The sequence below is a fragment of the Anarrhichthys ocellatus genome, unplaced genomic scaffold (genome assembly GCF_004355925.1).
Source record: "Anarrhichthys ocellatus isolate YVR2014 unplaced genomic scaffold, GSC_Weel_1.0 scaffold7, whole genome shotgun sequence".
In the NCBI taxonomy this organism is placed as follows: Eukaryota; Metazoa; Chordata; class Actinopteri; order Perciformes; family Anarhichadidae; genus Anarrhichthys; species Anarrhichthys ocellatus.
Genome location: NW_022280037.1, coordinates 10477932 through 10493115, shown reverse-complemented (window position 1 = coordinate 10493115; position 15184 = coordinate 10477932). Strand labels below are relative to the sequence as shown.

Genomic DNA, 15184 nt, shown 5'->3' with positions numbered 1-15184 from the left:
TCAATTATTAGAAAATACAAACATGACTCTGGTCTTCACGCCTGTTTCTCTCTCCATTTTCAAATGTTAAGTGGCCTCTCAGCCTGGCGGACGGCATCCTCTGAGATTTGATCCGTCCTTTTTCCCCGAGAGTGACCCGATTCTACGTGTAAACGCGAATGCTTTTTTTTTTTTTGTTTTTTCTCTGAGGACTGTGCAGAATGTGAACATGCTCGATGTACAAACACAGTATTTCAACTAAGAGTGCTAGTTGAAACAAAGCTTTCTTGTCCGAGGTGTAGCCAAGGTGTCGTTATCTGTCTGAAATGTTACCACGAATAAGCTGATCTTACTGTTGCTGATGGACATTGTTCAAGTTGGGAATAATACCGTTATTGACTGACTTGTATTTGCACTGGAACACACTGATTTGAGTAAAATCATAGTAAACAATCCAACTGGGTCACCTTTACTTTTATAAAGCTCTGTGTTTCCTCGTTGAATTAATGTGTATAAAATCTATATTTTTATAACATCAATGAATCACAAGAGAGAGCGACGTCTCCTATGAAAGAGGTCTTTCACAGCGATGACCCAATCACCTGACTCCCGTGTTGAAGCATCTTTCAGCTCATTGTTTTGATTTACTGGCCCGAAACGTTACTGTTTTGGTTCACTCTCACCGCTCTCATTGAGTTGTTTGTCACAGGCAGCAGTTTTCAGAAGGAAAAAAAAAGCTACAAATGTGTCTGTACGCTACTTTCCCAGCACAGTGTAGCATTTATCAGCTAAGCAGCCGCATATTAACCTCAGGCGTTAGTGGAGAATAGCAACAGTTTGTTCTTATTATGCGTTAGCGTGAGATTTCAGTCACGGGGCCAAGCAGAAAGATCGTTACCCGGTGTTTTGAAGAACCATGTAGGTTGTTTAACAAGACTTACTGCTGTCCTGGTGGTACTTCCAGAATCCTCAAAGACTCTTCTAACCATCTGGATGAATTTTTAAATCTGTCCAGGTAACTAACGCACATTGGAGAAGTTTCCCTTATGGACTTTCTGACATAAAGGGTTTATTTTAACCCAAACCACAATCTTTTCCAAAACCTAACCAAGGAGGGTTGATGGCTAAAATGAAGGAGATTTATGTCAAAAAATCCCTAAAGGCAGACTTCTCCCATGTGCATAACTGACTGGTGGCCATCTTTGTTTGGATCAGGAAACACAGGTTCAGGTTCAGGTTACTTTTATTGGTACCTGTAGGTAGACTTGGTTTGCAATAGAGGGCGAGGCAGCCATCTCAACACAAATTACAATCAACACAGACAACAAGACCAATGTGATAAAAGTACACAAGGCTACAAATAAAATAAATAAGTACACAAACGTTTCTGTAGCATCTGTGCACTGTTTGTTCACCTGAGTAGAAGCTGAAACTCCCTGTGCAAAGGGTGGGGGGGGAGTCCTTTAAAATGGAGCCGGTCATCCGTTGCAACTGTCTGGTGTTCAGGGACTCTGGGTTAAGCTGTGACTCACCATTTGATACAGAGAGTTTCTGTTCTTTAAAGATAGGTTTCCAAACCATGACACCAAAGGAAAAAGATCAAATCGATTCAATAAAAGCACGATAACATAAGGTCATCATGGTGTTAATGTCAATGTGGAAATAGGAGTTTCCTCAAACAAAACTAACGCTGGTGCACCTTTTTGCACACGGCTACACAGTTTGCTTCAAAGTTCAGTTTTGAGTCAATATTGTCCCAAGATATTTGTAAGATTGTACACATTTCTCTGTCTGACCCTTAATGGATATGTGTTCATGTGTGTGGGCTCGTCTTCTAAAATCAACTGTCATGTCTTTGGTTTTAGATATGTTTAATTGAAGATAGGACTCCTCATTTCACAAAGTTGTCGATGACCGGGCCGTGGCTGGTCTCATTGTCCTGTAGCCGACTAACAATAACAGTCATCTGCATACTTTAAGATGGTCTTATTTTCATACCTGCTCCGACACATATTTGTAGACACAGTTACTTCTGCATTGTGACACCACGCTTCATTGTGTCATTTTCTTGGAAAATCAACTCCATGACTCAACTTATTACTCGAGCCTCACCATGGCAGCTACCGAAGGTGAAAGGGTACAAAATCATTTCAGTCACTTTTGGTTCACTTATTTATTTACACATGTCGCCTTTCGGGAACATAGGAAATCCACTGCTTCATCACAACAACAAAAAGTACTTCAATCAATAAACACATTTATTACACGCAGACCTTTACAATAAACATACAGTATTTGTTGATACAGTAATGCTGTGAATGAAGTGCTTTGTTTTGGCATCAATAAACACAAATCGCTTGTCTCTCCATTATATTTTTCATGATTTATAGAAAGTAGCCTATTTACATGTTGTGATATGTCTCTTAAGTTCATACTGCAATTAGCACCCATGTGCTCTTGATGTTCTTGCCCACAGCTAGAAACCTACTTAATGAAAGCACCTTTACTTCAGATATAATCGAGAGTATTGAAAAAAGTGTCTTTTGTTGTACTTTCAAAGTCAAAGTGTGTAGGTGGTTGTTACTCATTTACTCTGTGCCATTCAAGAGACATCTTGTGCGAGGGCACGCGCTAATTGGCAGTTACACTCGCCTGCAGACATGCTGGACTCACTCTGTGGAACTTGTTGCTCCTGTCTTTATCACAAGTGTTGGCCTGTATGTGCAATGTTTGGACTGGCAGTGCATCAGTTTGTGATGGTTAAAAAAATGCTTGGGATGGATTCATACTCGATCAATTTGGCGGTTTGGAGACAGACACTCGGCATCAGGTGCGCAAAAAAAAAAAAAATGCTTCAAGCACACAACAATGAAGTTCAATCACATAACTGGCAAACCGGATGTTGTGCAAGGCAAAAGCAAACAAATATATTTTCACACCAAGACCTCTGACTCATGGTGTGTAAGGTCTGGGTGGCACAGAATTGGGCCGAAATTAGTGACGGGTGAGAAGTCATCAGATAGCCAGTCCTTATGTCGCCTCTTTCTTTTCCCTTTGGGCATTCCGGCGAATCTTCATCTCTGTCAACTGGATGTAGCGGATGGCGTTGGTGTCTGGAGAAACAAAGACAGGAAAAGGCTGATTTATTTCCCGCTCCGACAGGAAATGGCGCATCAATATGCACATAAATCCTCCCTGAAGTGAACTCAGTGTGACATAGTAAAGTGGATGCAGGAAATAACTTGTGGAAATGTTTTTTCAGGAACTACGAATAAACATGTTTTTGTTTCCAGATACAAGGCCATGCTTTTTCTTCTAATTTATCCTGCGTGTTTTTAAAAGGCTCTCACAGAACCAATGCTGGCAAACAATTATGTTATCAATCAAGTGCAGTTATTGATCAACAGTAAAGCGCTCAATGCAAAGTGATGAACCATTTGATGAAAACAAAAGTTGAATCTTGAGAATAATTTATCATAGATGTTTTCCCTAAGGTGATGAATCCCACCTTCACATTTAAAAACGATGTTAATTAGTCCTACTCTAATTCTCTGAACAGACGGATTAGTCTTTTGTTGATCTTATTCAATCTTGTGAATGGCTCATTGAATGGGTAGAACATGGTCTCAAAAAACAATATTTCACATGGCAATATGTGTTTAAAATAACCAACATGCAGCGACCGTCATGGGACTTAATCAGGGTTTCTTTGATCATTTAAAAAACACATACATGTACTAGAGAACTACAAAAGAGACCACATCACAACAATACTTATTTTATAATAATCAAATGGGACACTGTGAGGGAGACCAGCAAGAAGCTAAGTTTGCTTTGTTGTGTTTCTCATAGCTAAGGTTCCTGAAATGAGGCCTTGGGACCGCTGCAGGTCCCCGACAGGTTTCCAGGAGGTTCCCAGCATATTATAACTTCTTTAACTTCTCTCCCTAGAAGAAGAGCATAATTAGTAACCCTGAGGAGTTTTTGGCTGCTTGTAGTGATATATGGTTACAAGCACGCAGATGACGCAATGTGCATACCTGCCAATGGTCTCACTTCATTCCACTATTGTTCAGGTGGCAGTAACATGCAAAGAAGCGTAGCAATGCACAAACAAAGGCAGGGAAGAAGCAGACTGCAAGCTAGACAAGAACGTAAACAGCGCAGATGAATCAGCTCCGTAGATGATCTTTGAAGAGAGAAATGCATTCAACACCGTTTTTCAGACCTCAAAGATTCACACAATGTGTTTTGGTGAGTAAGACTGAAAGCAAACATGCATTTTGTTTGTTGACAACAAAACTCCACAGGGCACCTTTAATAAGAGGTTCCACTGTCACGGCTGCAAACAGCTCTTAATATTCTCTGAACATCATTTTTCCTGCCAGTCACCGGCTTGCTATTCCTCTCCTGTCCTGCAGTGGTGCCAAGTGTTTTCCACCGTCAGTCGTCACCTGACTTCTACACCCACCTGCACACCTGTTTCCAGTCCCGTAATTAGCTCTCCAGCATATTTGGGCACAAAACCAATGTCCCCCCCTTTTGGCCTTAAACCCTGAACCCTCAGGGACCTAACTGATGTCGCCTGTTAAATGTTTGAGTGTGAGGCTTGAAATGGAATAAATACAAATGGGTCTGCACTTTGCTGTGACAAATTCCGTTACCATACCACCATCATAAAATGTCATGTATAATTGTGGGTATTTATTTCATATTTTTTACTACCTTATTTGAACGTCTTCCAGGCTTCTGCTTTATGAGATGAGCGGTAACTGTTAAATAATCTATTTGTTTTTGTCAAAACAGCTTCAATGACAAAATTAAATGGTTGATGAATAACTCTGTGTAATATAGTCTCTGCTTTAATGTGTTTTTATGTTCCATCTTTAACTCTTGATGTTTCTAAGTAAATGTAATATGCCAGGCTTACCACCCATGTGCCGTCCTCTTTGTTTATCTTTTTAGCTTACATTTCCGGCTTCCATGCTTCCACTGGTAACCCTGTGTTTAAGGTCATATTGCTATGAATTGTGGGTAATTCCCTGAGGCAAAGTGAAGTGTTCATAAATAATGGCTGAATTCCATTTATCTGCTTCAGTTTCATGGTTCTGGTATTAGGCATGCTGGCTCACTGACATCTCTTCTTTTCCTACTACGACAAATTAAAATGTCTACTGTGAAAAATGCCTATATACTATGCATTCTATTGAAGCTTTATTTTTATTACGACATTGCTGGATTGTTGTCCCTTAAGCAGCATTTTGATGTTGTCGTCAGGTTGTGGTAATTCTAACAACTTGATATACTGTTCGGCAGTTTAATCTATAACAATGCATGTTTTTTTTGTTGATCCTATATTTTTGTGTAAAATCCTAATATATAAAGTGACCAGTAACTATAGCTGTAAATAAATTCAGTGGAGTAAGAGGTACAGTATTCCACTCTGAAATGTAATGAAGGAGAAGGTGGCCGCAAACCAAATCAAATCCCCAGGTATGCACGTTTGTTATTAAGAACACCACCATTGAGACGGCACTCAGGCCTGACCTGATGGTTCCTGTTTGTGTGACTCCTTCAGGTAGTGCAGCGCCTTCTGGAACTCTCCTAGGTGGTAGTAGGCCACACCGGATCGGTACAGAGCCTTGAAGTTCTTCCCTTCCTTGTAAAGCACCTTCAGACAGTATTCCTTCACTCGCTCGTAGTTCACCAGCTCCATTTGCAGCAGGCAGGCTGGCGTGGGGAAAGAAGAAAAGACAGGAGGAGTGAAAAAGTTACTGATGATAATGCACGAGCCAATGTTTGAATTTCATTATACAACAGAAGTGCTGCTGTGTGTTCTGTCAGGCAGCAAGCAAAGATAGGTTCTTTGGTTAATTCTTGAATGTATAACAAATATAATAACTGAATTTGCTGAGGGGTGAATAAATATACCATCAATATGAAGTGGATATCAAAGGAAAGTGAGGCGGATAGTGGGGTAAGCCTGAGAATGACTCATACTCATCATGAATCATTCATGAGCTCAGGACTATTCCCAGAATCTTTCTCTGTTGAAAATACAGCAGATACGTGTAGTGTGTGTGTGTGTGTGTCTGTGTGCGTGTCTGCGTGCGTGTGTGCGTGCGTCTTACCGGCCAAGCTGTTGTAACACTCCAGCTCTGCGTTCTCCATGTCTCCCTTCTGCTCATCCGTCAGCGTGGTGGACTTGCTCATGGTTGGCAGGAGGGGGGACGGGGGCTTGGAGCCGGTGTCCGGATCCCCCAGCACCCTGCACAGCCCCTTGATCTCCAGCAGAGCGCGGTGATACTTGCCGATCGCCTCTCGGTACTTCTTATCCTTGTAGCACTGGGTGCCTTGGCACTTGAAGTCCAGCGCGCGTCTCACGACGTCGGCTGGCTCGTTGAGCGACGGTTGTTTGAGCATGGACCCACCATGATGCCGCTGCTGCTGGTACCTGGCATCTTTGGTCCGGCTGCTGCTGCTGCTGCTGCTGTTGGGAGGCTGAGCGCAGTGCTGCAGCCTCGGGGAGCCGCCGCCGTTGTCGGTGCGGCCGCCTCTGCCGTCGTGCCCGGGCTGGATCACGCTCATTGTCGTCGATTTTATTTTAAAGCTGCCGTGGCGTCCGGCCGTTAAATTAGCTGAGGACTCTGGAAGCTCTTCTTCACTGCATCCTCTCGGCTGCGGCTACGTCTTCTCTGTGCTCAACCCTTGCGCGATGCGCGCTCCTCCGTTGCAGCCTGTCCTCGTATTTTTTTTTCTCCCCTCCGACGAGCCGATTGGTCGATAAATCTAAGCCAGTGGTCCTATGAGGGTCCTCCAGCAGGAAGAGGAGAGGGATTGATTTCATTATCAGTTTATTTGGAGATAATTCCATCATCAGTTTGTTTGCAACTGGACCCAATATCGTATTATTCTAAACCAGATTGACACTGTTTTCTTTGTAGATAATTGGAAATTCCAATCAGCCTTATTTGTTCTGAATTGACAAAAATCACATTTTTATCACAGTTATTATTTTTTAATTTATAATTATTTTCAGTGAAATAAGATTTGCTTAATATAACTTCATATATTTTATGTTCCTTATATTGTGTCTTGTATCGTTTTGTATTCATTATAGCAAAACAAAGCCCAAATAAAACCTTTTTTTATCGGAGAATGTAATTATGAATAATGGCTCATTTTATCAGATTTCTCTGAGCCAAGTTCCTTTTGAAATTACAATATTTCATCCACCTCAAACTAAATACGATCTACAGTAAGAGGAGCATTAGAGGACCGTGAATAACAACCCCCTCCTTCCTTATACACTTAAATATCCCTTTCAGTCTCTCGCCCTTATCTCCAATCGGAGGAATGCAGTCATCTCCACTCAGATGAATCAGATCATCCAGCCTGTCGTCTCTCGCTCGAGCAGCCCGCAGCCCGCAGCCCGCCTCACCCAGACTGCTCGCATTCTGCGCAGCCGCTTTGAACACACTCTTGACAGACTCCAGCCCCTATAACGACAGGCTATGATGTCATTCAAACCGGGGTTTATTCGGGGTAATGTCGTTATGGGCCTATATTATGAAGAGGGGAGAGAGGTGATGAGTACGGCCGTCCCTTTTGCCCTGACAAAAGAGCTTTTCATGTCGACTGCCATTTGATCAACAACACTCTGTGTGTGTGTGTGTGTGTGTGTGTGTGTGTGTGTGTGTGTGTGTGTGCGTGTAGTTCGTGTATTCACCATGCTTAAATCCATCTGTCCTGTCACAGTCACAGGGCAGTAAACTCAGCTGTCTGGGTGTGTCTCTGGAATTTCAGCTCTCTGGAAATGCTGCTGATCAGAAATAAAGACCACGAACCATGAGAGGTGTTACATTTGACTGATTGCGTAATGCTCAAACTGATGCTTGTTGTTGCAATATCACGCGCCTTTAATTGGGATCTATAGGCATGCAGTTGTTGTCGTGTAGGATGCACTCATGCACAAACCCTTTCTACGTCTCTAACACAATTTAATTTAAGGGTGTTTTAAAAAAAAATAAAAGTTAAAATACAATATTGCTAAATTAGGCAAAAAAACTACAAATCATTCCGATTAATGATGAGATGTTTGCGTGTAGCCCATGGGGGTATACAATAATACTAATTAATAATAATAAACAAAAAATAATAACAGTAGTGTCTCTTTCTAAATCATGTTCTTGTTCATTGAAATTAATTAGGGACGCTTTATTCCTGCCCTTTTATTCCAATTTAACCAATTAAAACGTTAAGACGACGTCATCAAACTACGACCGGAAGCATAACTGAAGACGTCTTTTTTGTGAGACAGATTGTTTACATCATGGCGGCGTTGGATTTCAAAGGTAGCTAAAATCGGCTGTTTATTATTTGTCAGTTATCTTTGCAGTAGTGATATTTAATATAGCAGCAATATTCTGTTGAGATATGCTGCTGCGTAGATCTGCTGATGGCAGGTTCCAACTATATGTGTTAGTGCTAGAAGCTAACTTTAGCAACGATTAGCATCTCCTCCGCTTGTATTAGCATGTCGGCTAACTTAGCTAATGTTGACTGTCAACAATAACTGTCACTACAGCTTTTTAGTTAAGATAACTTAACTCGTAACGTTACTTAAGGGTTCAGCCGTTATCAGATAACAGGGGAGAAATCAACTGTTTGTATCTGTGTCATACAATACAATACTACATGGCATTCTATTCATTTTAATTTAATACTGGTATGAACTGAAATACTTCCAAACAGCAGCAAAGGCAATCGGGATATTGGGACATTAGGTTTGACTTGATTTTGTTCCGTCATGCAACATAAAGATAACACAAAATATTCACAAAACAAAACAAAAAAAAAGGTTTTAAAAACTGAAGACCCAAAGAAATGTGTTGGTGATTAAGCTCTTCTGAGATGCTTACAGTCCTGATGGCAAATTCAAAGCTGTTATTCATTATCCTCTTTTAAACAGACCCGGACATTATAACCTGATGATGATGATGATGATGATGATGATGATGTGTATAACATTAGTGCCTGCTCCGTCCATGCCTTAAAAGTGCTCGGCAAAATCCTGATATCATTTTGAACCTGACATATAACCAATGTAAAAAGATTGGACTGCCCTCAGCTTAGGACGTTAGTTACATTTTTTTTTTGGTTCAATTTGCAGACAACCTTCTTGGGATTTCCTGGGTGGACAGCGGCTGGGTACCGATTCTTAACCCTGGAAATGTACTGGACTACTTCTCTGAGAGAAGTAACCCCTTCTATGACCGAACCTGTAATAATGAGGTAGTGAAGATGCAGCGGCTTACTCTGGAGCATCTGAAGTAAGTTTATATTACACAGTGCAATTTGGTGCTATAAATACATATGAATAAAGTGTCACATTGATCTAGAGTGTTGATACTGAATGCATTGTAAGATTCATGCAAATAGACAACACCAACACAGATATTGCAGTTATTAATACTTGATCTGTTTTAACGGTCAGAGAAATATTCACTACAGATCTGCTAGTTGTAGTGATGAGTGTCAATAAAAAAGCTGACATTGTTTGTCTTATTGTCAGTCAGATGGTGGGAGTGGAGTACATTCTGCTTCACGCTCAGGAGCCAATTCTTTATATAATCCGGAAACAACAGAGACAGTCGGCAACACAAGGTGAGCAGTGTAGCGTCTGATTGCTACTGATGCTCTACAAAGTGCATGTATATTACTGTTTGATAATGATACAGTTACTCATAAGCAGCCTGGTGAATTGGAGTATCGATGATGCAGCTGACCACACGTGTCCTCCCTATCATTATTATCCAGCAACAGAGTTTATATGTTTTTATGTATTTAAATGCCAGATTTGTGATTATATGAGCTAATACTCATGGCTGTCACACAAAAAATACACACAATTGTTTATTTTAGGCTCTTTTTTTAGGATATTATTGCCACTTCCACTTTATGTTTTCATCTTCCAGTGATTCCTTTGGCTGACTACTACATCATAGCAGGAGTGGTGTATCAGGCACCAGATCTGGGAACAGTAATCAGCTCCAGAGCGGTGAGATAGTTTGATCCTCTTAAATGCACTTGGAGCAGAGTATTATAAATGTTGTTTATGGTAGATTTATATAACACAAAAATCCTGTCACATGAATCTGTTTTAGCTGTCTGCTTCCCATGGAATCCAGTCTGCTTTTGATGAGGCCATGTCATATTGTCGCTACCACCCATCCAAAGGATACTGGTGGCACTTCAAGGACCAGGAGGAGAGAGGTTCGGTTTTTTGCAGTTCATTTAAATGTACATTTGACACATTGTCGTGGTAGTGTTATTCAAAGTGAGATAGTTCCTGTAAAGCAACAGGTAGTGAAGACTACAAGAGCCAAAGTTGTGGTGTCCTGCAATCCAAGGTCTTAATAGTAGTGAGTTCAAGTTTAATATGAGCAAAAGCTGATTCACTTCTTTCTTTTTTTTTTTTTTTTTTTTTTTTTTTTAGAAAAAAACAAACCCAAGTCGAAGAAGAAAGAGGAACCGAGTTCTATGTTTCAGAGGCACCGTGTTGACACGCTCCTTTTAGACCTCAGGTCAAAGTTTCCACCAACATTCTACCAGGTACATGTTACACCGACTCACAACACTTATTCATGTCAAACTTTCTCCATCTTTTCTTCAGAAACATCCGGTCATACAATTATTTTTCAAATTATTGCGATTGCCTCGAATAATGTTTTTCTTTCTGTGATTTCAGCCCAAGCCTGGTGAGAAGCCAATTCCAGGTAAGACCTTAAAATAGTTTGATTATATTCAGATCCTGAAGTTACTTAAAAAATAAACGCTGATAGAGCTGTAAATTGGGTTATATTATATGGTTTTGCATTTTTATTTTGTGCGGTGCTTGTGGTGGTATTATTATTAACCTTAAGTTTATGTATAACCGTCAGTTTAACATTGTCTCAACATTCAGAAATTTCACACGTGACATCTAAATTTCAAAGTAGACATTCAGATTTTGATGATGTTGTGAAGATATATCCACAAACTCCACAACTTTTCCTCAGATCGTATGCTCTTGTATCGCAGTTGAGGTGAAGAAAGAGCCCGAACCCCCCGCAGAAGCTGTTAAACAAGAGGAAAGGGAACCAGCCACAAAGTCCTCCGCCCCAGCTCCGCCAAGCAAACCACCTCCTGAGAAGAGAGCAAGGCTGCAGTGAGAAGAACAGTTATGCTTCTCACACTCTTGGAAGATGGAGCAAGGAAATGTAGAGTCCTACAGCACTAACCAGCTTGGGAGTATTTCTGTTCTCTTGTCAAATTTGAAGATCGTCTGCCCCTCTGCTCATTCGATCAGTTTACAGGAGGCTAAGAATGAACTGGCACAAAATAATGCCAGTTGCTTGTCTCCGTGCCAGTACTACTTTTACATCGTAACCTAAGTCTTGTGCACGTGATCAGTTTGGCATCATGGACATTTCGGGCAGCTGTGCTACAAACAGGGCTTAACTGCTTGATGTCAGCAGACATTTAGCAGTATTCACAGAGGATGAGGGTTTTTTGATGAAGAGCTGACATCAGCATCAATGTCGGTTTACTGTCGACGTGAGCGTAATATTTGTGTTGTAATCATTTCAGAGGACAGTTTAGTTCCCAGTGTGCTTTACAGGGTGATGTGTCAGAATGCATCATCTGTAAAGCACAAAGCTTCTTGACTTCAGCACCTCTCTTTAGTTACAAATACTTTCATCTATTGTTTTGTAAGGACTATTTTTGTTTGTGTTTTTGTATTAAAATGTATCAGCTACTGTATGGTTTGGTTTTTGATTGTTGACAAGTAATAATCTTGCTTGATCAGTGTTCTGAACAGAAGATCGATCTATATATCTATATATATATATATCTATATATATATATATATCTATATATCTATATCTATCTATATATGCATACATTTCAGAGGCAAATATTGTACCTTTTACACCACTACATGTGTCTGACAGACAGCTGGAGTTACTGGTTAATTTACAGATAAAGATTTTACATTAAAAGCATATAAAACACAATGTGTAAACACAACCTTTTAAACTGGTGACCCCTTAAAGAGAAGATCCGTGTCTAGTTGAGAACCGTGTCACTTTTTTTTAGATGTCTGAGTTGTTTGCAGTTCTACAAATTATGCTCAAATGGTTTCTTTCAAGGTCCAAAGACACAATTATCAGTATTTCACAAAAAGGTTAGGGAATGGAACAAATAAAAACAAATGTGTGACTTTATCTTGACTTTTAGGACCTTTCAGTATCAAACTACCAACCCGTGTTATGTTTATTTAGCTGTATTTGTAATTCCTGAGTGCTTCCATTACGGATGGTTTTGGTTTATTCTCTAAAATCACAAAACAAATGAGCAGCAAGTGAGATAGAAAATGGGAGAATGTGTCCAGCAGGTGTCGCCATTTGGTCATATTTAGTCCGAGCTCCTAATTGCCCGATGATGCATTTGATTTCATGCATTTGTCTTTTTAGTCACTCAGGATATAATATTATTTCACCAATGGGAAAGAAAGAGGGCAACAAAAGATTTAAAAGCACAAAGCAAGGTGTATATTTTCTTTTAGCTGTTAAATAGCTGCTCCCATGCTCCTCTGTTGCGACTATCGATCGCTACTACGTATTACGGAGGCCACGAAGAAGAAGTTTCTCGCAGGGCGTGGTGGGATAGCAGTCTCCTCACAGTGGAGGACTGAGAACAGTGCCCCAGCTGGCTGGCTAGCAGCAGAAGAAGAAGATGGCTGCAGAGGGGGTTCTCAGGCCAGTGTCTGAAAACAACAGAGCACCGTTTGTCATGTTCAGCGACGACTAGCCAGCGTGTCACCCCGGTTCCGCCCGTATATTCGTCGGAGGGGACAAGACAACATGGGGTCGCAGACTCTACAGATCCTGAGGCAGGGGGTCTGGGCTTCAGTCACAGGCGGATGGTACTACGACCCCGATCAAAACACATTCGTCAACGCTTTGCATCTCTACATCTGGCTGTTTCTGCTATGTTTCCCCTTCACACTTTACATGGTGAGCCGTGCTGCGTTTGTTTGTTTTAACCCCTTTATAATCCCTTTGTTTATGTTTTTTTGTCTTGACTGTTGACACCGTTAAGTTACCGAGGCGAAGGGTCCGTTAAAGGTTAGCTGCCACGGGGATACTAACGGGTCGGTCCCTGTCTATTATCTGGAGCGGAGACAATGTAACGTCTCACCGAACTTAACGAAACGTCACGGAATATTTCCACGACACTCAAAAACGTTTCGTAAAACCAAAAAGGTTGCCGTAATTACACGCAGATAAAACCTTATTTTGCATGACACAAATGGCAAAAAATAATCTGTAAATGGCTGCCCCCCCCCCCCTGAAGTGAACCGTCCACCACATAGATAGGACCAGAATGCGCTTTTGTGTTAATTTCTGTGGTGCAGTTCAGATCCGTGAGGATATGATCAGTGGATTCCACTGTGTCAGGCTGTAATCAGTGAATTTAATTCCCCCCCCTCTTGTATCTCGTTGTTTTCCTCCTGTCGGTGGTGATTTGCGGTATCACCAGTTCTCAGGAGCTCCCAGCTGTGAACTGCAAAGAGCACCAGCTGACCAGGATGTAACAGTAATCTGGCAACTTCAATGTCCAAGAAGCAGACTCCATTAACTGGCTGCTGTTTGCTCACTTCATTTGTCACAAGGTGTCTTTGTTTTTGTTTTAAAGGCACTGCTTTGTGTTTACTTTTGCACAGCAGTAGCTCGCCCTCTAAACTGTTTAAGGACCTGACACCTCCACATAAGTTATACTCCACTTGTGCCTGTTATTTATGGGCTGTTTGTCCAAATAGTTCAGACTCCAGTACAAGTTGTAATGGCAGTGCAATCATTGTGTTTTTAACACAGCTTTTTTTTATTTTTTAAATGTACTCAGGTCAGGAAGTGGTTGTTTGCTACGCCTGCTAACTTCTATATTGAGAAGCTGGTGTTTCAAAAAAGGTTTGTGGTTTCCGTTCTATTCCTGGAGTGGAAATGCGCTGGTCAGCTCTGTGGTTTATGTCGAGCCACAGATCTGAGTGGTGCTTCACAGATGCAAGCGGTGGGATGTCTCAAGGACAGCAGAGATGCAGCTCAGGCACCTTGTGGTAAACGCACAGGTGTCTCCTTCCTGGGCAGCTTCACAACTGGAAAGAGACATTTAGAAGATGATTGAATGCTGTAGTTTTTTTTTCTTAACACGCTGGCGTCATAAATAATTGGCTTAATGGTCGCGATAATGCATTCAATCATTCTCTCAGCTGTGGTTAGGGGAGCTAACTTGGATGCAGTAGTTGGTTACAGTTTCAAGATTATGAATCCTGTCGGCGCTTGATCTGTCTGCTGAGAGGAATAATTTAAGAGTAATATACAGTCAGCGTCATCCTATTCTTTCTACATTATCAGATACCTTAAATTAACTTCTACGTCTTTTTCTAATGCCAGGCACTGCAAACGAGCATGGTGATAGTGGGAATCTACTGTGGTGTTATTGCTGCCATGTTCCTGCTGCTGAAGACGGTGAATTTCCGCCTCCACCATGCCCTGGATGAGGGGGAGGTGGTGGAGCACCAGGCCAAGGAGAGTCAGGGCAGCAGAGGTGGCACCGAGGGGGCGAACGATGTCGGCGTCACCCGTCGGCAGGACAGCAATGGCCCGGGGTAAGTTCATGTCTCGCTCGGCCCAATGGGGGGACGCGATCTCTGGCGACGTAGGACAAAGACGCTCCAGGAGTGTGACTAAGCTGCTCGGATGATGAGGCAGAAACAATTAAGGCTGTGTAGGAGTTTTGTGAATTAGCTGGAAGATGTCATGCTTCCTGACCAATGATGGCGAAGAGTCACATGGAGTTATTTAAAGGCGATGTCATCTGGAGCTGAGGTGAAAGGTCTGGTGCTCCAGTGGTGAAAAGACACAGGTTAAATAAATCGCTTTAGAGGCTTCCAGCAAATCGAGCTCAGCTGTAACGGCAGAAAGGATTGCTACTTTTCACCGTTATTTAGTAGAATCACCTGCAGAAAGGGAGAGGTCTTAAAGACAACAGACATTTCAATTTATTAGATGAGACACACCATGCATGTTTAATCACCAGTGCATCCTGTGGGGAGTTTACTTCCAAAGTATTCAGGTATTCCCTTGTTCAGTCACTTTTA

The 15184-nt window shown here is 41.5% G+C and overlaps 3 protein-coding genes across 6 annotated transcripts in view; 2 read left to right on the top strand and 1 right to left on the bottom strand.

Annotated features, from left to right (window-relative positions):
- Positions 1-2021: 2021 nt before the first annotated feature.
- Positions 2022-6959, bottom strand: ttc9 (tetratricopeptide repeat domain 9). Its single transcript, XM_031847423.1, has 3 exons — positions 6111-6959; positions 5527-5709; positions 2022-3092 (listed from the first exon to the last, which is right to left on the bottom strand). The coding sequence occupies exons 1-3, from the start codon at positions 6565-6567 to the stop codon at positions 3010-3012; spliced, it is 723 nt and encodes a 240-aa protein (XP_031703283.1). The 5' UTR covers positions 6568-6959; the 3' UTR covers positions 2022-3009.
- Positions 6960-8266: 1307 nt separating this feature from the next.
- Positions 8267-11784, top strand: med6 (mediator complex subunit 6). The gene is made up of 8 exons (XM_031847422.1): positions 8267-8333; positions 9152-9311; positions 9554-9645; positions 9957-10039; positions 10146-10254; positions 10478-10593; positions 10730-10757; positions 11062-11784. Exons 1-8 carry the CDS (start codon positions 8312-8314, stop codon positions 11190-11192), a joined length of 741 nt encoding a protein of 246 aa, XP_031703282.1. The 5' UTR covers positions 8267-8311; the 3' UTR covers positions 11193-11784.
- A 908-nt stretch (positions 11785-12692) lies between these two features.
- The window catches only part of pcnx1 (pecanex 1), a 31863-nt gene continuing 29371 nt past the window's right edge, over positions 12693-15184 (top strand). For all 4 annotated transcript variants that reach the window (XM_031847285.1, XM_031847284.1, XM_031847283.1 and 1 more), the window contains exons 1-2: positions 12693-13040; positions 14478-14692. In XM_031847285.1, the coding sequence (XP_031703145.1) occupies positions 12888-13040; positions 14478-14692 (368 nt within the window). In that variant the 5' untranslated portion in view covers positions 12693-12887. The remainder of the gene's footprint in view (positions 13041-14477; positions 14693-15184) is intronic.

Coding starts and splice junctions, on each gene's coding strand:
- ttc9 (XM_031847423.1), bottom strand. CDS start 6,567: ATGAGCGTGATCCAGCCCGGGCACGACGGCAGAGGCGGCCGCACCGAC. Junction 5,710..6,110: donor GTGTTACAACAGCTTGGCCG/GTAAGACGCACG, acceptor TCCCCACGCCAG/CCTGCCTGCTGCAAATGGAG. Junction 3,093..5,526: donor ACACAAACAGGAACCATCAG/GTCAGGCCTGAG, acceptor TTGTTTCTCCAG/ACACCAACGCCATCCGCTAC.
- med6 (XM_031847422.1), top strand. CDS start 8,312: ATGGCGGCGTTGGATTTCAAAG. Junction 8,334..9,151: donor GGCGGCGTTGGATTTCAAAG/GTAGCTAAAATC, acceptor TTCAATTTGCAG/ACAACCTTCTTGGGATTTCC. Junction 10,040..10,145: donor CAGTAATCAGCTCCAGAGCG/GTGAGATAGTTT, acceptor AATCTGTTTTAG/CTGTCTGCTTCCCATGGAAT.